The sequence below is a fragment of the Bidens hawaiensis genome, unplaced genomic scaffold (assembly GCF_021521415.1).
Source record: "Bidens hawaiensis isolate Kalapana, Puna unplaced genomic scaffold, B.hawaiensis_p1.1 tig00000636_1, whole genome shotgun sequence".
Taxonomy (NCBI): Eukaryota; Viridiplantae; Streptophyta; class Magnoliopsida; order Asterales; family Asteraceae; genus Bidens; species Bidens hawaiensis.
The window spans coordinates 3,055,114-3,079,572 of NW_027491038.1; the positions used below are offsets into that span (position 1 = coordinate 3,055,114).

At 40.8% G+C, this 24,459-nt stretch overlaps 1 protein-coding gene across 1 annotated transcript; it reads right to left on the reverse strand.

Moving 5' to 3' along the window:
• Positions 1–243: 243 nt before the first annotated feature.
• On the reverse strand, positions 244–1,362 carry LOC143637673 (uncharacterized). Its single transcript, XM_077105007.1, has one exon. The coding sequence runs from the start codon at positions 1,360–1,362 to the stop codon at positions 244–246; it is 1,119 nt and encodes a 372-aa protein (XP_076961122.1).
• Between the last annotated feature and the right edge of the window lie 23,097 nt (positions 1,363–24,459).

The window sequence follows — 24,459 nt, forward strand, 5'->3', positions numbered from 1 at the left end:
GGATTATGCCTGCATCGATCAGTTGCTGGACCTGCTCGTCACAGGCTTTTGCCTGTTCTAGCCCCATTTTTCTTCGCTTTTGTACCACCGGGACGAAATTTGGGTTAACTTTTAACTCATGTTCCGCTTTGCTTCTTGAAACTCCCATCATATCCGCTGGGGTCCAAGCGAAGACATCGATGTTTTTGAGTAATAAGCTCTTGAGCGCTGCGCGTGCTTCTTCTGAGATAGTTGGGCCAATAGTTATGCTTTGCTCTGGGAATTTTTTGTTGAGCGCCCATTTTTCCACTTCTCTGATCTTGCTGGTTTTTTGCATCTTCTGTAGCGGTGTTTTTCTTTCCGCCATGGACACTCCTTGTTGGCGTGGATCATTGCTATCCCGGTTGGGGTTGGTATCCCCACTATCCCGTGTGCTGTTGACGGGGTAGCGTTGAAGTCACCAATGGCTTCTCTTCCCAATATTATATCGTATTGTGGGTGAGAAGTTTCCATTACTAGGAAATCAACCTCTTCTGTTCGGGAGTGGAGCCCATCGCTCAGTTCGACTGGGAATGTCAGCTGTCCCAACGGGTATGCGATACTTTGGTTGAACCCTGTGATTGGAGCGTTCACTACTGTCAACCGGCGTTTGTCTTCTTCGTCTGCCAGGTCGAAACACTGGCGGTACATGATATTGGACGTTGCCCCTGTGTCGACAAAGAAGCGCGGCGTCCTGTAATTACCGAAAACGGCTGTGATTACTAAGGGTGCCTTTTTGTTCGCCCCTCCTCCGACTCTTGGAAAGATGGCTTGTTCTTCCTTCCATGGCGCCCATTCTGTCCTCCTTTTCTTGCTCTGAACGTTGCTCGAGATCATATTAGCGTGTAGATCTTTGATCTTCTTTTCTGGTCTTCCGCTATCTCTTGGAGGTGGGCGTCTGTACTTCCCTCGTATATTTCTGACAAGGTGATCCGGTTTGCCATTTTTGACACATTCTTCGATCGCGTCTTGCAAATTGATACACTGATTTGTCGTGTGGCCATGTTGCTCATGAAAGTCGCAATAACTTTTCATATCTGTGTTAGGCCCATGTTTGACTGGTGCCGGCTTCTTCAGCTGGATTCCTTCGTTATACATTATATGGGCTGGGCTTCTTGTCAGCGGGGTCCATCTGAATCCGTTCGTTTGGGGCGTACTCGATTGACCTTTTTGTCTTGCTTTGGATGGATCGAATGTGGACTCTCTTTCGCTGTTCAACCTCGACCATACGGAGGACATTCTTTTGCCCTGGCGGGCCCTATTAATGTCGTTCCTGGCATCGTTCTTTGCCAGTTCTTTTCCCAAACTTTTTTCCATACGCGCGTATCTCTTGGCCGCGGTCATAACATCGTCCCATCGCTACGGCATGCCATATCTACCCGTAAGGTTCCGTATGAGATCGTCGCACTCTACGTTTTGGCGAAAGGCTGCCCGCAGAAGTTCTTCGCTTACGCCGCCGATGTTCAGGCCTTCCTGGTTGAATCTAGTGATGAAGTCTTCAAGCGTTTCGTTATACTTTCTGATGACATTCAAAATATCTGCTGGGTCACTGATGTGTCGCCGTTGCTGGCTAAGTGTTGAGTGAACATTTTTGCTAGGTCTTCCCAGCTTGTGATTTGGTTATCCGGTAATCTTTCGAACCATGCTCTAGTGGCTCCTACTAGGGTTAGTGTGAAGATATGGCACCATAACGGCATGGTCCACCCTGATACTAACCCCGCAGTTGTGAAGGTTTGTAAGTGATCATCTGGATCTGAGATACCATCATATTGACCCACCGTTGGCGGGATTTTGGGGTTTTCTGGTAGTTCGGCTTTGGCTATTCTTGCCACGAACTTTGATTTTCCAGCCGATGTTGTTGGCCGATATGGTTTGGAAAAATCTACCGCCGCTTCTGGGTGGTATTTTACTAACTTTCTGTCCTCTGGTCCTTTCCAGCTCTCTTCATAGTCAGGGTCGTCTAGGCGTGAGTCTGCCTTGTGGTTCGACTTCTGGGCTTTCTCTCCTGCTTTGCTGTTTTGCTTAGCATGAGGCGTTTTGGCAAATGGTGTTTTCGCCTGAGCCGGCGTGGATTTTTCTTCAGATTCTTCTTCGTTGCTACTAGAATCTGTCTCAAACAGTGATCTAGGTTTCACAACGGATGCCATTTTTTCTTGTACTTTGTCTCTCAACTTTTGTTGTTCAACCTCGAGCCACGCCATGATGTCCGGCGGCATGGCTGCTTTGGAACGCGCTTTTGTTTGCTGCTTATCTGTCATGGTAGGGTGAACGGTGGAGGCATTAAGGAGACCTCAATCCGTATTTTCTACGTCCAGATTTTCGATGTTTCCCTCTATGTTGGTTTTTTGGCCAACCTCCTTTGGTGTAGTCTTGCCACACATCTGAGCCAAGAGCGGAGTGAGTTACTGTTCTAGCTTTATGTACGGATGGCGCCAATGATGAAACACGAATCCACCCCTCAAGGTCTAACACGTTAGTCCGAGGGTAATGGCTAAGTATTCTACACGATGGTTTATAAAACCTTCTTGGCGCAGACAAGTGTATCCTACAAAATAGAACACCGTGAGCTCGTTACGAGGAATGGGGGGATTCTCTCGTAACCACCCGCCGGCGTGAGAATCAGTATTTGATAATACGAGGTAGTATAATTTGATAGTGATAGTAAGAGAGAGTCTGTCATTTACCATTTGGAGGTTTACTGGTATTTATAGCCAGAGGAGAGAGAGTGTGACCAACCACCTTGTCAGTTTCTCCACCAATAATATTCCCCACTCGTGCAGTCGTGGTGGTTGGTGGAAGTTGGTGGGCATCATGGCCTTTTGACAAGGATTTGATTGTACTGTTTGTATCATCCTTTATGTGTTGTCCAATCGTCATTGGTTTGGTGTTTATCCCTACGTGGGTTACCATCTTTTTGTCCCATGCTGGTGGGACCTTTGCATTACCATTCCCGAGGTGTCAGGAAAAGTTATATTGGACTCCACTCTTCGCGTCATGCACTATGCCCTACGTTAGTGGCTTCCTGGCGCCTAGTGTTCCGCCCGGCGTATGCAATTAGTGTCATACTTAGCCAAATGGTGGGTTTCATACCCTACCTCTACATTAAAAAATACGGGTTGTTTAAAATAAAATACTACCCATAATCCTAGTGGTTTAATGGTTTGATACTTGCCAACTCTAAATGTAAGATGTTGAGTTACAATCCTTACAGACGTAAGGTTAGAAGAATTTTATGTGCAACATTTTCTTTCTCCATAAACGCTCTTGGTAATTTCAAAGCTAATTTGAAATTAATTAAAACACATAATTTAAATTAAAACCATTGAGGCATGACGCTAGGGTGGTATAATCTTCTAATTATATATTTTATTTATAGTTTCGTTGTAAATTTATTTGTCTCTTTATTCTACATACTTAGGTATATGACAACGAATAATAATTCTACAATGACTTCACCAATATGATGGTTAAAAGCCCTTTATGACACATAAATAGGTTTTTGCCACAACAATTTTATAACATAAACTAGTTTGATGAAAAAAAAATATTAAAAGTACCTTTTTAACGGGAAATGTTATTCTACCCCTATTAATTCATATATTAGTAAAGGTGCATAAATCGGTTTAAAACATAAAACCGGTTCGGGTTAAAACTGATTTGGTTTGGTTAACAAAAAGTCAAAACCGGTTTATGATCGGTTTCGGTTCGGGTTGAAACCGGTTTCTTACCATGTTACGATCGGTTTCGGTTCGGGTTTTGATCGGTTTTGGTTCGGGTTTTGACTGGTTTATGTCTGGTTTTGGCCGGTTTCGGTTCGGTTAACGGATTTGAAACCGGTTTTGGTGGAGAAAATTACAAACCGGTTCCGAACCTGCGGTTTCAATCGGTTCCAAACCGGTTTCTACATAATTGGTTTCAAACCGGTTCGGTTTCGGTTCGATTTTCTGGTCGATTCGGTTAACCGTTTGTTTGCCCACCTCTATATTAGAGCATTCCCAGCCCGTCCATATCCATGTATCTATAATTACATTAAAAAACACTACAATTCTCTCTCCTGCTCAATTAAATAATATTTTTTTATACATTTATCATTACAGTTTTCTTTCTTCTCTACTCACAACCAATTCAACAAATATTAAAAAATAAATAAGGTCAAAAAAAGTTTCCCCAAATTTAAAAAAAAAATCACTACATTTCTCTCCACCCTATAATTTATATTGAAAATCACTCACAACCTCACCCTATAATTTGTAAAATCTCCTTACATAATTTTAAAGGATAAGTTAAGAATGCTATTAATACACCATAATATACTCGTTGCCTCAGATAAAGCTACCACCTATGAAAGTTGCACACCTCTACCATCTGGGCTAGTCACACAATGGGAAAAAAGGAAATTAATAATGTGCAATTCTTAGTTATTAACTTATTTTAAAGAACATAGGTGTACATCCTCGCAATTCAGCTCATTTGATCACCACCATTTGCTCAACAAACTTTTCAGTTCCATTTTCCGCGGTTTGCTTAAACCACTGGTTTCTCAGCTTCAACTCGCCTCTAATTCCATTCGGTCTCGGTCCTGTACATGTTAACCAATAGACTGAAACATGCACCCAGCGACAGCTGACTGCTCCTGACATGTACGTTTCGTGATTCCCATATTTCGATCTTTTTGGCTGGCCTAAACTTGAGGATACCCTTCTTAAAACAACAAGCTAAATCTTAGCCATCATCATGGAACATACACTCCAATTACAAAAATAATAAAACACACGTACAGTTATAAAAAGTACTTGACTACAAAAGAAAATTAACATCTTAGAAGCATTACTGGCATATTTCCAAGCAAGAACTATACTTTATTTGGCAAGCCAAATATCAATTTTTGTGGTGGCCGGAACGAATCATCCTTCTCGGTTTTAAGGAAGAAGAGTTTAAAGGATAAGAGATTCAAACCCAAATGAACTAAAAACAAAGTATAGCAACAGTGAAATCGGTTTCTGATATAGTATATAAATAGTGTTTTCTTTCACTTCAAGTTAGTCTTTTTCGATGACAATTCAATTGTAGATCTAGAAAACTCGAATAAGTGATCCTGATCATACACAAACCAGAGCCATCAAGCGGATATTTCTGTCTAAATTGAAAATAAATAATCAAACGAAACACCAAATAGACGAACTGGGACACCCGGTAGAACATGTTACGCACATATGCTCAAAGAGAAAATAATTAAGCACACACCACCAAAGACTCATATACGTACGTTAGACATATAAGGGGATCCTGGTTTACAATCAAGATCTGTTGGCTTTATTGTGGAGGCTCGATTATTTTGGGTCCGGTTCAAGAGAACTATGGAGCAGAAAATTAGAGATCAAATGGGTTGGCCCGATTTGTTTTAATTAAAGCTCATATTAGTTGTCTTGCTGAACAAGTAGAAAACCCTAATCTTGTATCTATATATTTAGACTTATACTTGTAATTCCTCATCACGAGTGAGGCAGTAGCAATAATAAAATACCATGGTTGTAGTCTGTGGACGTAGGTCAGTTTAGACCGAACCACGTTAAATCTCGCGTGTTCATCTTCGTTATATTTTTCTCTTGCAGATTATTTGTGTTTGTGTGTGTGTTGAAATACCCGAATCCCTAACAGTGATATCAAGAGCCGAGGTTACGGTTATACACGGGTGGAACATAATCGCGAGAGAAGAGTTGGTTGATTAGGGTTCGTTATCGGCAGCCGTAGCCGTCAAACCAACCATCGATCGAGGTTTACTCTTCCAATTTATATTTGATCAAGTAGAAGTAAAAGTTATTTCTTGTCTTATATGAATTAATACGTACAACCCACCATCATATATTGTCCACATATCTTCTTATAATTAATAATTTATTGTTATGTGAATTATTAACACAATTCTGTGTTGAGAATAACCACTGTTCAAGTCTTGGGTTACAATTGAAAGCCGCCGCCAAGTGTAATCAAAAGTCAATAAAGTTTTATTGTTGTGTTGACCAATCATTCCAAAAGCAGTTTGGGGTTGGTTCGTGAGTTTGAAGTGGGTTTTGATTATTGGGTTTTCGCGTTTATTGGGCAGTGTAGCCAGGTGGTTTTTTTGTGGTTATTAGCGAGGGTTATTTTTTATTCAAGTTTCGTTTAGTCATTGTCATGGCAGAAGACGGAAAGGTTATGATACAGAAGTTTGATGGGCAGAAGTTTGGTTGGTGGAAGATGCAGGTTGAAGCGCTACTTTGTCAGAAAGACTTGGATGTATTGCTAGAAGATGAAACACCAGAAAAGATGTCAGAAGTAGATTGGAAGAAGTTAGACAAGAAAGCTCGGGCATGTATTACTTTGTCATTGTCGGAAGATGTGGCATTTAACATCATGAAGGAAACCACAGCGCGTGGTATGATGGATGCACTATCCAACATGTATGAGAAGCCCTCTGCAGCAAATAAGGTCTATCTTATCCGAGAGCTAGTGACTACAAGAATGAAAGAGGGTGAGTCTATTGCAACGCATATTAATAATCTTAATTCGATCATGTCCCGCTTAGTGTCAGTCGACATTAAGTCTGATGATGATGTTCAAGGCCTTTTGTTATTATCCTCTTTGCCCGGCAGCTGGTCGCAAACAGTGAATGCGGTTTGTAGTTCGTCTACAAAAATTACTTTTGATGGGATTCGGGATTTGATTCTTGGAGAAGATTCAAGACGCAGAAGTTCAGGTGAATCACCAAGTAATATATTTGTCACAGAAGGTAGAGTTAGGGGAAAACAACGAGGCAGTGGGAACAGGAAGAGGAGTCAGTCTAGGACTCGTAAAGATATTGAATGCTGGGGTTGTAAAGAGAAGGGACACTTCAGGAATCAGTGTCCAAATGATAAGAATGAAAAGAAAGAAGTCAACACTGCAGAAGAATGCCCAGAGGATGAGTTTTTTTGCTCTTAGTGTTGAAGATAATGTTGATTCCTGGGTCATGGATTCTGGTGCTTCATTTCATGCTACCCACAGCAGTGAAGCATTGCAGAATTTGAAGGAAGATGATTTTGGTAAGGTTAGGCTGGCGAACAATGATGTTCTTGATGTTACGGGTATGGGTGACATGAATTTAGTTACTTCAGCCGGTTCATGGACCTTGAAGGATGTCAGAGTGATTCCAAGCTTAAAGAAAAAGTTGATTTCTGTCAGGCAGTTGGATGAACAGGGACATGAGGTTAAATTTGGGAACGGGCAGTGGAAAGTTGTTAAGGTAAATCTTGTCATAGCTCGAGGAAGAAAGAGGGTTTCGTTGTATATGGTCAGTTTATCGTCTGAGGGAGTGACCGACCCAGTTCAGAAGAAAACCAAAGTCCGGTTCACAGTCTAGTGGGCAGAAGAAGGTTTGTTTTGCAGGAGATAAATCTAGAGCTACAGGTCAGATTCAGGTTGAACGTGCTAAAAGAGGTTCAGAAAAACTAGTCAGAGGTTTTCGCGGCAATGGGAGCACTGGCAGTCAATCAGTCAAAGCTTTAGCCAGAGTTACCAGACAGTGGGTTAAGAGAACCAATATTTCAGCGGTTAAAGTCTCTCTAGAAGATTGCCTGCTTAATATGGAGAGTGTTATTTGTTCTCATGGTATTCCAGGATTCGGCAGTTCGTGTAAGTGGGAGCCGATAGGGACAGAGAATGAGTCGGTGGCAGTTGTAGCCATGACTGATGAGTTGGAGCTCGGTGGAGCTTCAACGGGTGTTCAGGTTAACTGATGAGAAGGCAGATGCAACCAGGAAGACGGGGAAGATTACAAGAGGTACAAGCGATCATCGGTAGGCAGTTTGAAGATTATCAAGCCTCCAAGTGGGAGATTGTTGGGTTTATTGTGGAGGCCCGATTATTTTGGGTCCGGTTCAAGAGAACTATGGAGCAGAAAATTAGAGATCAAATGGGTTGGCCCGATTTGTTTTAATTAAAGCCCATATTAGTTGTCTTGGTGAACAAGTAGAAAACCCTAATCTTGTATCTATATATTTAGACTTATACTTGTAATTCCTCATCACGAGTGAGGCAGTAGCAATAATAAAATACCCTGGTTGCAGCATGTGGACGTAGGTCAGTTTAGACCGAACCACGTTAAATCTCGCGTGTTCATCTTCGTTATATTTTTCTCTTGCAGATTATTTGTGTTTGTGTGTGTGTTGAAATACCCGAATCCCTAACAAGATCAAGGTGTATGGGATGTTGTTACAAAAACAAAAACATTAAAAACCTTCATCCACACATCCATAGTCAAACGGTATCCAATATCTATGAAACAACATTTCTTGGAACGACAAACAAACTCTGAGGCATCATCAAGTTACATATACACTCCAGTTTCATTACAAAATAACTAAACCTTGAAGTGGGAAAACAAAACACTTTTTTTTCTATATAGAAATACAGAAAACTTAACATCTCCACAGCACTACTAGTAGTATATTAACTACTTATAGAGTTATGATATCAAGCACTTAATTAACATGGTTTCTATATATTATTTTATATCATATATAGAACAAAGATGCTGCCAAAATGCAACTATTTTTCCCAAGTGAGCAATAATGGCATAAACAGAAGTGGGATCAAGACCTGTGGCAGAAACGACAAGTTCGGGTGCAGAAAACAGGCCGTACATGAGGAGACTGTTAACAGTACATGATGGCTTGATGGTGAGTCTGGAACTGCAACTTGATTTCTGCTAAAGCGAGGAGAGCAATGCATATAAAGCCTAGAGCAGAATGGGGCATGACGACGCATTCTGCCACAAATGCTACTCCCTGGTAATAGTGAGCCCAGAGGAGACAGAGAGGAGTTAGTAAACGACTCGGAATTGCTATTGATGCTAAAGCAAGGATGTTGCCGAACCATTCAAACATAATCAAATAGGCAGTTGTGAATAATGTAGCTAGTTTGATTTTAGCAGGACTGTGGTTGGCGACAGGAACAACTTATTCTGCGTATTCTTCTGCTGGAGGATGTATGCGGGATTTACGTTGGCAATTCTTGCAGCCCGGTACAACCATTCATCTTAAACACTTGCAGGCTAAATAGTTCACCAATTTTTTAAGGCAGCACACTTATACTCAAACAATCAGATATATCCATAAAAGTCATATTACGCAAACTTCCAATCGATTCAGGCAATTCTTGTAGCTTCATGCAGCAACGCAGATTCAAACCTTCAAGATTTGACAAATCCCCTAACCGTTTTGGAAGAACATCAAGCTCATTACAGTTAGTGACACTTAGCTTCTGCAAATGAACAAGGTTACAAATCCCTGATGGCAATTCTTTCAGATCATAGAACATGTTGAATTCGAGACATTTGAGACTCTGCATCGTGTGAGGTGACTCGGAGGTAAAACTCATTAACACATCACTAATCTCACACATATTAAAAGAAAGCTGTTTTAGATTCTTCAATCTGAAGACTGGCTGAAGAGAAGGAACCGGCACATGCTCGAATTTAATAGTTGTTAGGTTGGGTAAAGGCGCGATGGATGAAAGAATATGCAGCGTTGAAGGATGATCACGGTTTCTTGTTATACTCAAGACCTTGAGGTGATCCATTCTTATAATGAATTCCGGTAGTGAGTATTTTTGGCTAGTTATTTCAACCGACAATTCTTCGACTTTAGGCGCTTTTAAATCAAACCAATTTGTGATTCTAATCATTTCTTTTTCTGGAAATGAATCCAAATCCATGTCACCACTTTCTTTAAAATGCCAAGTGAAGCAAGAATTGCAGGTAATAATTCTTAGCCAAGATATTTGCTTGGAGAACAAGTTTATGTTTATATTTAGAGATATATGTACAGATTTAGATTGATTCAATTGTAATTATAATAGGATTAGTTTCCTAATTAGCGATAGGGTTATCTTGTATCTCTCCCTATTTAAAGGGATCTTCATATGAATGAAAGGCATCGAATAATTGAAACATTGAATACTTTCATGGTATCAGAGCCTCGGTTCTGATTAACCCTATTCTTTTTTCCTTTTCTTCGGATCTTAACACCAGCCTCGGCTGCTTCTGTTTTCTTTTCCGACCCACTGCAGCTGTTGTTTCATTCGACTGCTGCACATCCCCTGCCGTTTTCATCATGACTAAATCAGATGACGGCCCAGCAACACCAATAAACCAGCCCTGCACCCAGCATATTCTGTAGTTATTTCAACCGACAATTCTTCGACTTTAGGCGCTTTTAAATCAAACCAATTTGTGATTCTAATCATTTCTTTTTCTGGAAATGAATCCAAATCCATGTCACCACTTTCTTTAAAATGCCAAGTGAAGCAAGAATTGCAGGTAATAATTCTTAGCCGAGATATTTGCTTGGAGAACAAGTTTATGTTTATATTTAAAGATATATGTACAGATTTAGATTGATTCAATTGTAATTATAATAGGATTAGTTTCCTAATTAGCGATAGGGTTATCTTGTATCTCTCCCTATTTAAAGGGATCTTCATATGAATGAAAGGCATCGAATAATTGAAACATTGAATACTTTCATGGTATCAGAGCCTCGGTTCTGATTAACCCTATTCTTTTTTCCTTTTCTTCGGATCTTAACACCAGCTTCGGCTGCTTCTGTTTTCTTTTCCAACCCACTGCAGCTGTTGTTTCATTCGACTGTTGCACATCCCCTGCCGTTTTCATCATGACTAAATCAGATGACGGCCCAGCAACACCAATAAACCAGCCCTGCACCCAGCATATTCTGTAGTTATTTCAACCGACAATTCTTCGACTTTAGGCGCTTTTAAATCAAACCAATTTGTGATTCTAATCATTTCTTTTTCTGGAAATGAATCCAAATCCATGTCACCACTTTCTTTAAAATGCCAAGTGAAGCAAGAATTGCAGGTAATAATTCTTAGCCGAGATATTTGCTTGGAGAACAAGTTTATGTTTATATTTAGAGATATATGTACAGATCTAGATTGATTCAATTGTAATTATAATAGGATTAGTTTCCTAATTAGCGATAGGGTTATCTTGTATATCTCCCTATTTAAAGGGATCTTCATATGAATGAAAGGCATCGAATAATTGAAACATTGAATACTTTCATGGTATCAGAGCCTTGGTTCTGATTAACCCTATTCTTTTTCCTTTTCTTCGGATCTTAACACCAGCCTCGGCTGCTTCTGTTTTCTTTTCCGACCCACTGCAGCTGTTGTTTCGTTCGACTGCTGCACATCCCCTGCCGTTTTCATCATGACTAAATCAAATGACGGCCCCAGCAACACCAATAAACCAGCCCTGCACCCAGCATATTCTGTCACTAATATCCAGTCCAAAATCCGGACACTGGATGGCACCAAAGTTACCTATTCTAATTGGGTTAAACTTTTCCAGTTCCATGCCATCGCCTAAAAGGTTTTAGACCACCTTGATGTGACTCAGCCACCGGCTTCTACGGATCCGATGTACACATCATGGAAGGAGATTGATTCCCTCGTCTCACAATGGATCTACAGTACTATTTCTGACGACTTGCTAAACCGTGTCCTCGACACAAAAGCTACGGATAGGGATACGTGGGTTAGGCTTGAAAAGTTGTTTTGAGTAATAAACAAGCCAAGGTTGCAGCTCTGGACACTCGGTTTGTCAACATGACTCTTGCCTCGTGCAGCTCCGTTGATGATTACTGTCAACAGTTGAAAGAATTGGCCAATCAGCTCGCTGATGTAGATCAACCCGTTTCAGACAAACGGCTTGTCCTACAACTTGTTCAGGGACTCTCCGCCGAGTTTGATACGACCGCTCAACTCATTCACTCTCAGCAGGCCGACTGGGACACCGCCCGTACTATGCTTCAGGATGAGGTCATTCGCTTGGAGGCTCGCCATCAACAATCCTCTTCGGTTCTTGTCGCCTCTACAGGGACCAGATCTAATCTGGCCACAAACACATCAGCCGCGCCACCATCTGATAACAACCAGCAGCATTCTTATCAACCGAGCAGAGGTCGTGGGCGTGGCCGCAATCAAAACTCACGGGGCCGTGGCGGATGCGGTCGTGGGTACCGTGGACAACCACCTTCATCAGCTTCTTCTTGGCCCTTTAATCAACACATGGGTCAGATGCAGTTCCCACAGTGGGCCTGGTCGTCCACACCACCTTGTTCCTACCCAACCCAATCATCCTGAAAACCAAATCAGCCCACTTACCCACCTAATCAGGCCCAATCCCCATCGGCTAACTATGTTGGATTTGTCCCAACATACGGCCCAACTCCTATGGCTCCTGCTGGCTCATCCGCCCCTCCAGGCTTTGACGCATTAAACTCATCAGAGTTGAGTGCTGCTAACACTATGCAGTTGCAATACCCGAAAGTTCCTGTGATGGATTCTGGAGCTGAGCGTCATGCTACTGAGAATCGAGGTATGATTTCCCACTTTGATCATTCTCCTTTAAATACTAAACTTATGGTTGGTAATGGTCAATATTTATCCATTGCGGGTTCCGGCACTGGCTATATTCCCATTCACAACCGTACATATATTTTACCCAATATTCTTTATAGCCCTAAAGTTATAAAATCCCTCATATCGGTTCGCCGATTCACCCGAGACAATAATGTTTCAATAGAATTTGACCCTTTTGGTTTTTCCTTGAAGGACCTCCGCAGTGGGCACCTACTTTCCCGCCACAATAGCACGGGAGATTTATATCCGGTGACTCCACCAGCACTTCCGCCTCAAGCGTTGTTTCATTGCATCTACTAACTTACCTTGGCATGATCGCCTCGGACATCCAGGGACACAAGTTTTAGATGTTCTTCGTCGACATTTTGGTTTTTCCTGTAATCACAATAAAAATTCTCAATTTTGTCATTCTTGTAATTTATCAAATAGTAAACGTTTGCCTTTTTATGAATCTACTTCGTTTACATTTGCCCCGTTTGATATTATACATTGTGATTTATGGACTTCTTCAATATCCAGTAAAACCATATATAAATATTACATGGTGTTGATAGACAATTTTTCTCATTTTGTATGGGTATATCCCCTTAAATTCAAATCCGAAAATTTTCCCACCTTTGTTAAATTTCACCGACTAATAGCTACCCAATTTAACCGCAATATCAAAACTTTTCAATGTGACCTCGGGGGAGAATTCGACAATAATGCCTTTAAACAATTTGCCCATCAGCATGGCCTATTATTTAGATTCTCTTGCCCTCAAACCTCATCCTAGAATGGTCAAGCGGAGCGGATGATTCGTCGTCTCAATGACATCATTTGGTCATTGCTCATTCATGCCCAACTTCCCCATACATTTTAGGTGGAAGCCCTTCACACCTCTATATACCTTAACAACATATTACCCACCAAACGTCTTAATTTATTTACCCCCACTTTTGCCCTTTACCTTAGTCATCCCACTTATGACCATCTTCGTGTTTTTGGGTGCGCCTGTTACCCAAATACATCGGCCTCCCAACCTCACCGTCTTCATCCAATATCCGTTCGTTGCATTTTTCTAGGCTACCCTCCTGATTTTCGAGGGTACCGGTGCTTCGACCCCACTACCGGGAAGGTTATTATTTTATGTCATGTCACTTTTGACGAACACACATTTCCTTACACTATGCCCACTCCACCTGCTTCTTACACCTTTTTGGATGACATACCACCTGGTTTCACCTTCTGTCCCTCACCTTAGGCCCGAACCAATCCACCCCCACAAACCATCTCTCCAATCCCTTACCATTACACCCGTCGCCCACGGCCAGCCCCAGCTCAACCAAACCCTGCTGCCCAGCCAGAATAACCCACCTGTAGCACCAACACCTCAGCCAACCCCAACTGCATCAACCACAGCACCACCACCAGCTACGACCACTGCCTCTACAGCCCTTGCTCACTCTACATCTGCTACAGCAGCCCCCACAACCCACCCACTAACCATCACCCCATGATGACCCGATTCAAATCCAAACAAGTTCTCACTACCACAGCCATATCACCTGTCCCAAAGTCCTACTCCCAAGCCTTTGCCGACCCCCATTGGTTAAATACCATGCAAGCCGAGTTTAGTGCTTTATTGGAAAATGATACTTGGGATCTTGTGCCTCGACCACCAGATAGACCGGTCATTCGATGCATGTGGTTGTTCCGTCATAAATTTAAAGCTGATGGTACTTTGGAAAGATATAAAGCACGGTTGGTTGAAAATGGTAAATTTCAAAAAGTGGGTTTGGATTGTGAGGACACCTTTAGCCCGGTCGTCAAACCGGCTACTATCCGCATTGTTTTATCCATTGTAGTGTCTCGCTCTTGGCCTATCCATCAATTGGATGTCAAGAACGCCTTTTTTCATGGACATTTGAATGAAACGGTTTTTATGCATCAACCAGCAGGTTTTGTGGATCGCCGTTTTCCTAATTTTGTTTGCAGGTTAAAGAAGTCTTTGTATGGTTTGAAATAGGCTCCATGGGCTTGGTACACCAGATTTGAAAACTTTATTTTATCTCGAGGGTTTCGTGGCAGTGTTTATGATAATTCTATGTTTATTTACACCAAGGGCTCGGAGACTGCATATTTATTATTATACGTTGATGATATTGTCTTGACAGCATCAACAACTGCCTTACTTCAGGATATTATCACTACTTTGTCTCGTGAATTTGCTATGACTGATTTGGGTGAGTTATCTCGGCATGCCAATGGATTGTTTTTGGATCAAGCCCAATATACCAAGGATATTATTTCCCGTGCCTCCATGACATCGTTCAAACCATGTACCACTCTAGTAGATTTGTCATCCAAACTAAGCGCAACTGATGGCCCGTTTTTTCCTGACCCTACTTTGTATCGCAGTTGGCTGGTGCATTACAATACTTAACTTTTACTCGCCCATACATCACTTATGCGGTTCAGCAAGTTTTCTTGTTTATGCATGAACCGCGCGAGTCTCATTTTGCGTTTTTAAAGCGCATACTACGATATCTCCAGGGCACCATTAACTACGGTATTCGTATCGTCAAGTCGGCTACTCATTCCTTGGTTGCTTATTCTGATGCAGATTGGGGAGGATGTCCTGGCTCCCATCGTTCTACTAGTGGATATTGTGTTTTTCTGGAAGATAACCTTATTTCTTGGTCATATAAGCGGCAGCCTACGATTTCTCGTTCTAGTGCTGAAGCGGAATACCGTGGGGTTGCTAATGCGGTTGCGGAGGCTACATGGTTACGAAATTAACTTCTTGAACTCCGTCTTCCCCTTCGTCAAGCTACGGTGGTTTACTGTGATAATGTATCCGCGGTTTATCTATCTGATAATCCTGTTCAGCATCAACAAAAGAAGCACGTAGAGATTGATATCCACTTTGTTCGAGAGAAAGTTCGATTCGGCCATATCTGTGTTCTTCATGTTCCGACCTCATTACATTATGCGGATATATTTACCAAAAGACTTCCTCGTCAACTGTTCCAGTCTTTTCGCTCCAGCTTGAGCGTTTGTCCTACGCCCGCTAAAACTGCGGGGGAGTCTTAGCCGAGATATTTGCTTGGAGAACAAGTTTATGTTTATATTTAGAGATATATGTACAGATTTAGATTGATTCAATTGTAATTATAATAGGATTATGTTTCCTAATTAGCGGTAGGGTTATCTTGTATCTCTCCCTATTTAAAGGGATCTTCATATGAATGCAAGGCATCGAATAATTGAAACCTTGAATACTTTCAATAATAAGCCCTGGGATCCTGAAGGAATTGGAATCAATACTGATAAGACCAGTAGTAAAATCTGAAAGCATTTTGTTGAACTGATTTGAATAAAGACTATTGAACACCTTTTGTAACCTCTTCCGGTTTTTTAAGTGGCGTTTGAATTTGGCAGTTTGTATGACTACTCCTAAGGCAAGATGTAAAGAAGCCTGAATAATTGCTATAGACATTGAGTTGAAGCCGGGAAGTTGGTGGAGGAACTGAGGGAGTGGTAGAAGTTGTTTCTTTAGAAGGGATGTCATAGAACTTTTGTGTTAAAGAAGTTAATCTTAATTTTTGGTACTTTGCGGGTTCTTGTGAAGGGATTGAATGTGAACTAAAACTTTGTAAGTATCAAGAAATTGTTCGACTTCTTTGGAGTACAAATTACTGTCTAACATACATTAACTAATATTAAATACTATCATATATATAGTCATACAAAAAAAAGCTAATACATATTAACAAACTATGAAAACCTTGTTAATTAAGTATCTGCGAGCAAAGGTTCTGCACAAGGATGTTGACTGTTGTATCTTGAGGAGACGTTACAAAACTCACTCACCACTGAAAGAAAATCTAATAACTATGATTTGAAACACCATATTGCCTGAATTGAGCGCAAATCTCCTTTGGCAGAATATGATCTAATTAAATTAACTCTAATGCCGAATTGACATCTGCGTATAAAACGTAGGCCATTTGCTTTCTCTAATATATAGCATCTTCCAGTCTCATCATTTGTTTTCATCCTGAAACAAAAATGATGCCTTTAGATGATGATCAAATTGACCAAGAAGCTAACAACGCAGAAGCCAACCATAACGTCTTCTTCAAAGTTGTTGCTTTCTTCCTCCAACTCTTGAAGAATTACTACCCAGAAGGAGCATTCATGGAAGACACGCCACCATCTTCAGTTACATTTTTATCACTTATTTGTTTGATTTTGTGGCAATCAAATCTCAGGGAAACACAAAATTTCCTTTCGATACTCACCCTCAGGAAGTCATGTTGTCTGTTATATGCATCCTCGTGTATTGCTTCTCTTCAGCAGCCCAACACTTCATTCTTGTTGCAGAACTTAGTCCTGATTCCATTTACGCCATCATAGCACGTTTGGGTAGGATCGCTTCCTTGACTATTTTGGTGGCATCGTTGGTGTGTTTGTTATCGTTTTAATGTTTTTCAGTTTGACGCTATACTATTATACAGTACTTGGATGTTATAAAATCTGTGTAATATGTGTCGATAGTATAATTAGTTTTACTTGGATTGACAAGTATTACTAATAATCAGCTTGTAATATTGTTTATCTAATGTAATATATATGATGGAATGATCAGAATTTGTTTATAAAGTTGACTTGGATGCCTAATGAGAACTGCATTGTTATTCTTCAGCCAAAAGTAAGCTAAATTAGAGCACATTCTGCCAAAGGAGAATTGCCCAAATTAAATATCACATTTTCTATGCAATTACGCCTACAAGAGATCTTTATAGAAGAATATGTATGCACATGTCATTGTGTTAAAGGCATTATATTCATCAATATATTTCTCAAATCCAAATTTAGTGTATTCTACTAACTCTGAGATCAGTCATTGCAAAATGTTCTTAGCAATAGCCAATAATATTAAACTTGCATCTGAATATCTTCCGTAACCTCCAACTAAACATTAAGCATGCATGGTATTTCAAATTGATGTCATTCCATTCAATTTGGTTGATTTGATTATTACACACAGCCAACCCACAAAATTGGTTTTCTAAAGAAATAGTTATGTTAAGAGTAATACAATATGGCTCACGGTTTGAAAACCCAGGTGTAATGGTCAGGCCAACGGTTCACGGCTTGGAAACACCTTATAAACCAACCTTCTGATTGTATACATTTTCCAAATTGAAAATTTTGTGTTTTTCAGGAAGAAATTAGACAACTCAATGAAGGGCGGAACTCGGAAGCTCTGCCTTTTAAGATTTTAACATTGGGCTAATGCTTTTGTTAGCCCACTGACCAAGTATGGGCTTCAAATTCCGACAACAGCCCACAGTTGTTGAACCGCTCGGATTCTCCTGTCTCGTTTCCTCTTCTACTTTGGGCCAAAACGAATCATATGTGCGTCTTGCCTTAAAAACACGAAAACTTGGTACCAAAAAACTGCCTATGGTTTGTTATCTAGTTTCTTGTCTACTTGCAATTGGACCATGGTGAGATTGTTCTATGTTCTTTCACCACAGCCTAAATAATTTTTAAACAGACATAGAATAATGGACAAGATTTTCCTATCCATATTTATTTCCCTTTTCTTTAGGCTTAATTAATGTGCCTACCTTTTTCATCTTTTGACCCATTAGTGTATATAATGGGTATGTATTGTAATAGTTCAAGTAATGAAAATAACCAAAATTATTATGGTATCATAGACAAAAGGAGACAAATTTGAAATGAGAGGTCGACTGGGAATATTTATGGGCTACCCACCGGCACAAAAGGTTACAAAATCTACGATATACAACACAAGAAAATCGTTATCACAAGAGATGAAAAGTTCGTGGAGGATGTGTTCCCTCTCTCAGAAATTGAAATTCCAAATAATGAGGAAGAAAGTTTTATTTGGACAACAATATGGGATGATGAACAAACCAATAAAATTGATGGGACAAAAAATGCTACCAACTTGAATAAGACATGTGAAGTAAGCACTAAACCACAATCCACTCTTCCGCAAAGTGGGCCTACATAAAGTAATTATAATGAACAAGAACCCAATTTTAAAGGTCCATCTGGTGGTGGTATGCACAATACCATCGATAAAACACTTATGTTGGGGCTGAACAAGCTACTAGCTTACCAGGTAATATGGAAGACACAATAGAACTTGGTACACATGATAGGCCTAAAACAACAGATGGACCTGAACAACCAACACAGTGGGTCTTCTGGCCCGGAAGCCGATCAGAGACCAAAAAGAAACAAAACCCAGCCCACTTTTTTAAGAGATTATCAAGTCAAATTACCACCATCTTTGGACCACGAGCATTCATCTCCACTCTCTGATCATGAACCCTCAACGGAACACCCTTTACCACATTATATTTCCTATGATAATTTCACTAATTCACATAAAGCTTTTATGACGGCCATTGTAACATCACGGAAATTTCGGGTAAAAAATGTCAACTTTCCAAAGTATAGGGATCAATTCTACCAATTTCCAAACTCCAAGGTGAAAAGTGAAAATTCTGTTTTTCTGTCCTATCGCGATACGCGACCAGGACAAAGACAATCACATCGCGTACCGCGACGGGATTGGTCAAAACTTCTTGAAGAAGTCAACAGCGATACGCGATCGCCATTGAACCAAAATCATCGCGTACCGCGATGACGTGAGCTGACACGTTGTGACATGTGTGCCATGCGGCACACGGTGGCATCATCTGCCGCCACGTGTCACCACGTGGCAACACGTCCGCCACGTGTCACCACGTGGCAGGTCTAGTGTGTGACTGGCCAGGCCTACGTCGCGCTACGCGACGGGCCAGCCAAGGAACCCATCACTTACCGCGATGGGATCCAAATTTATGTCTATAAATAGCAGCTCCGGGTATTCATATTTTCACACCAAATTCAGCTTATAACTCTCTCTCTAAACATCTCTCTACACCTCGAAGTTCGTGCCTTCGATCCACCTCGAAAACCATGCCCGATTCCTCAATTCCCGTGCCATACCTCGATATTCGTACCACTCCCCGACGACGTTCCAAACAAGAAGGTGGTGTTGTTTTTACATCCCAACGATCTTCTCGAAGTGCGTACCGTGAAGTGTTGGTGCCTAGAGAAGCGTGCCAAAGTGAGGAGAAAGATTGTACGAGGAAGGAGTGTTGATCAAGCGGCGTCGAAGTGCTGCCCGAGCATATAGGGATTTTTAAGCCAAGTAAAGGTAGGCATAATTCCCGACTAAAATAATAATAAAATATTATAAAGGTTTAATACCCTAAGTCGGAATTATACTCGATATCTCAAAGAAAATAAATAACAAAGAAAAGAAAAGAAAGAAAGAAAAAGATATATATATATATATATATATATATATATATATATTTGTATACATATATATATATATATGTGTGTGTGTGTGTGTGTGTTATATAAATATTCTTTGTTATAAATATTATTTAAGCATAATGAGTATTCTTAAATAATAAAGAAAGGAGTACGTTTCTTAAAGAAGAAGAAACGTCGAGTTTTTATAATAAACTAAAGGTTTATAAATATTATTTTTTAACTAAAGGTTTTTAAGTGAAAGAATATTGAACTAAAGGTTCATCGAGATAAATAAGACTAAAGGTCTTAAGCCGGATTGTATACCCGACTAACGAATGGTTATACCCGTACTATAGGTGCGAGATAGCAAGGGAAAGACCCTCGGACGGTGTTGAAGCCGATCCCAAAGCGAAAAGGTGAATACGCCCCACTTTTATAAACTTGTTTTCAAACAAACAAATGTGTTATGTGTAAAACTTTACATGAGATTGAATATCTCTAAAAACATTGTAAATAAGAGTAAAAGTCTAGCCCTCAGGCTGTAGTATACGTTTGTCTGGATCCTTACATATGTGGTTAAATGCGGTGGGCACATCGCACCACGCCTGGTCACGACCTCCAGCCACGATGGGCGAACCAAAGTATGTTCGAGTGAGAATGACCTTGTGTATATTTATGGTACCTAAGTACGTCGAAACGTTGCGGTGTTTTGCTGGGGTGGCCTAGTGTAGAGACTCGAGTTTATAATGATGTTGTTTTAACTTTGTCATTCCTAAGCCAAGATGGGCCGAGGCTCGCGTAACCCTCGAGGGATGACAAAGTAAAAGAAAATATTTTTAGCGTCAGCATATTCACCAGCAATCATTGCTAACGTATTTTTATAACATTTTGCAGGTAACCAAGAATAGACTTGAAGGACGTAGGGTTCAAGAATCCGATGGCTCGGATATTTTTTTTAATTGTTAAAATATGATGTTTTTGTTAAACTTATAAACAAGTAAATCTAAACGAGACTTTCGTCTCGTCTTTTTTTGTAATGTAAATATTTTAACTTTAAATCCACATGTTTTATAAAGTCTTCCGCTAATAACCCGTAACTCTGATTTATATACAAATGTGGTACCAACTGTTGAGTCGCACTCCTAGGCCTAAGATGGGGGTGTGACAGGTTGGTATCAGAGCCATCGATCTTAGCGAATTGGGTATAATAAAACAATACCCAAGCTTCGATCCAAGCATAGGAAAATATTTTACTTGTCTATTTGAATAGGGATAAGATTGACTGGTAACCCTTTCTTTCCCTCTCTATATTCTAAACCACCCATCAAATATGACTTATGAGAAATTAATAGAGTATTATGATCGTGAAGCAAGAAGAGCAAGAAAATACTACAAGTTCCCAAAGGACATCATGAGTGAAGATTATTTTGAGGCTTTCTTCAACCAAGACCAATACATTGAACGACCCAAACCAATATACTTCCCTGGAACTGAGCATTGTCCGATTAAATTACCCGATAGTCCACCGACACAAAGAATCGAACCACCAAGGCACTCAAGTTACCATCCACCAATAATGCCCATATACCATCCCTCTGAAATACCGGCGTACCACCTATCGGCGATCCCGACTTATCAACCATCGGAAATACCGCAGTACTTTCCCACTGGATACTTACCAAATCCACACTCATCTTATGCCTTCTTTTCAAACCGGCCAATAAAGGAAGAACCAGGATCCCCATCCTCCGACTGAATGCAATGCCAATCCGATCAACGAAGGTGGCATACTCGAAGCTCCACTGCTCTCTAAGTCAACTCGCAACTCAACAATGGCGAAGGGTCATTCCGCAAGCCCAATATAAGGGTAATGATGCCCTACGAAAGTTTTAAAATGCCCCGGATGATCAACAATACCACCCAGCATATGGAGGAGGAAGAACCTATGGAAGAAGAGGAACCAGAGGAAGAAGAGGAGGACCCCGAAGAAGAAGAGGATCCTGTGGAAGAGTCCGAACTGGAAGAAGAGCATCCCGATAATCCTAATGAGATATCAATGGATGGATCACTCACTTCCCACAACCCAAGCTACGGTTCCGTCGATCCGTATGTTCAATATCTGGAGAAACTCAGGAACCAAGCTTCGTCAAGCTTCCCACCATTCCAAGGAGAAATTCCCTCGATTCAAGAGCAAGCTGATGAGATCCGAAAACAAAATATGGCTGCTAAGACTTTCTTCTACCTTGCATCCGACATGACTGAGGTCCCGTATCCTGAACCGAGGAACCACTACGAGATGGTGACATTGGGTTACCGTGACCCACCTCCACAATATGGATACCCCGAAAAGGTCCCGCAATCGTATGAAGAACATTTGGATCGCGCTTTGCATGAAACCGACGATTGGAGGAAGAAGGTAGCCGAGGAAGGAAAGAAAAAGAAGAAGATGGGAGAAACGCTTCTTCGTAAGTGCAACAAGCTGACAAGGGTTGTTAAGAAGTTTATGAAGGATTGAGAAGATAATGATGATGACGTGTTTTCGAAAGTTGAAGTTTATGTGATGTTATGAATAATGTGATGTTATGTGTGTTATGTATGGATAGGAATATATACATCGAGTATGAATGTATATATATATATGTGTTGTAATGATCTATGTATATACCTTGTATGGTATATACAAATGTTGAAATAAATAAAATGTATGTTTAATAAAAGAACATTCGTTAAATTTCAGATCTAAAGAATAAAAAGAAAAAGATAAAATGTCTAAACAAAGTAATAACTTTGAGGCTTCCCGAAAGGAAGTCGAAAAACGAGAAGAAAAAGGAAAGGGACCCGAAAACGAAAAAGAAGAACCGATCCCTGATAAGTACATGAAACAAATTCAAAAGTTAGTAAAAGATGTCGTAAGGGCCGAAACTGAATTTAGATCCCAATCGAGACAAACGAAACATTCACAATCTGTTCATCCTTCTCGAAAATCCATTTCAAAACCTCGTTCTAGACCCTCACGTATGGATGAAAGTGTGCATGAATCAAACGCTGATGGTGGAGTTCTTCAAGAATTCAAGAAACTCAAAATAGGCGGGTGTTCGTTTAAAGATTTTAAGTATTATGGGCCGAAAGAATTCCATGGTGACAAGGGAGCCATCACAACCATGAGGTGGCTTGAAGAGATGGAGAAAATTGTGATTACAATCAAGTGTTCCGATGAAGAGAAGATTCAGTATTCTGCCCTCATGTCTAAAGGTGAAGCGCTAGAGTGGTGGAACACGTTAATCTTGAGTAAAGGAAGGGAGGTGTTGTATAACATGACTTGGAACGAGTTCAAGGAGTTGTTGATGTCAAAGTTTTTTCCGATGCATGAAACCGACCAAATACAAACCAAATTCTTGGCTCACAAGGTTGTTGGAACGAACCTTCGTGAATATAACACGAAATTTCACGAATACTGTCGTTTGGTTCCCCAGCTGGTTACCCCGGAATCCAGCAAAGTTACGCGTTACATTTGGGGACTACCACGATAGATTCGTGACATGGTGAGGTCACACTTGCCACAAACCGCTGACTCCGCAATGGAGTTGGCTGGGTACTTAATGGGGGAATGATCCGCAATAAAGAAGAGGACAAGAGGGTCGCAACAACACAAGACCCGAAGAAAGAAGGAAATACCCGATTCAAGGGTAAAGGAGTCGATCAACGAAGGTCTGGCTTCAACCCCGGCATCCCACAATGCAAAATTTGCAAGAAATACCATAGGGGTAGATGCCATTTGACTCCACGACTTTGTGAATCATGTCACAAACCCGGCCACGCCACGGCCGATTGTTGGAAGAAGAAAATGACCTGCTATAATTGCAAGGAGATGGGACACCTTAGCTTCGAGTGCCCCAAGAATAAGCCCACGACTGGTGGTGCGGGTGGTAGCGGTCAAAAGAACGAGCCCAAGAAAGGCAATGCAAGAGTCTTCGTCTTGGATACAAAGAAAGCGGCCGACACACTGGAAACCATTACCGGTACGTTCCTTATTAACAATCCCTATGCTAGAGTCTTGTTTGATTCAGGAGCCAATTTAAGTTTTATAGATTATAAATTTTGTAGTCTATTAAACGAACCTTTAATCAAACTTAATAAAACTCTAAGCGTCGAGACCGCTAATGGCGAAATTGTTAAAATCTCCGAAGCCTTAGAAAAAGGAAAAATCTTATTAGCTGGTTACGTTTTGCCTATTCAATTGCTACCAATGACTCTTGCTGGTTTTGATGTTGTATTGGTTATGGATTGGTTATCCGACAATCATGCTCGTATCCTTTGCAATAGCAAGACCGTTGAACTTCAAGCCCCTGATAAACGTACCATACGAATTGAAGGGGATAAAAACGCTGGCCAAGTTAGCCTAATCTCCATGATAAGGGCTAACAAATGTTTGAATCAAGGATGCTTAGCATTCAGGCCTACGTCACCGAAGAATCAAAACCCAAAGAAATTAAAAACGTTCCTATTGTTTCCGACTATGCCGATGTCTTTCCCGACGAACTTCCTGGTATTCCTCCCGATCGTGAAGTAGAATTTAGGATCGATCTTATTCCTGGAACTGCTCCGATCGCCAAGGCTCCGTATCGCCTCGCGCCAACCGAG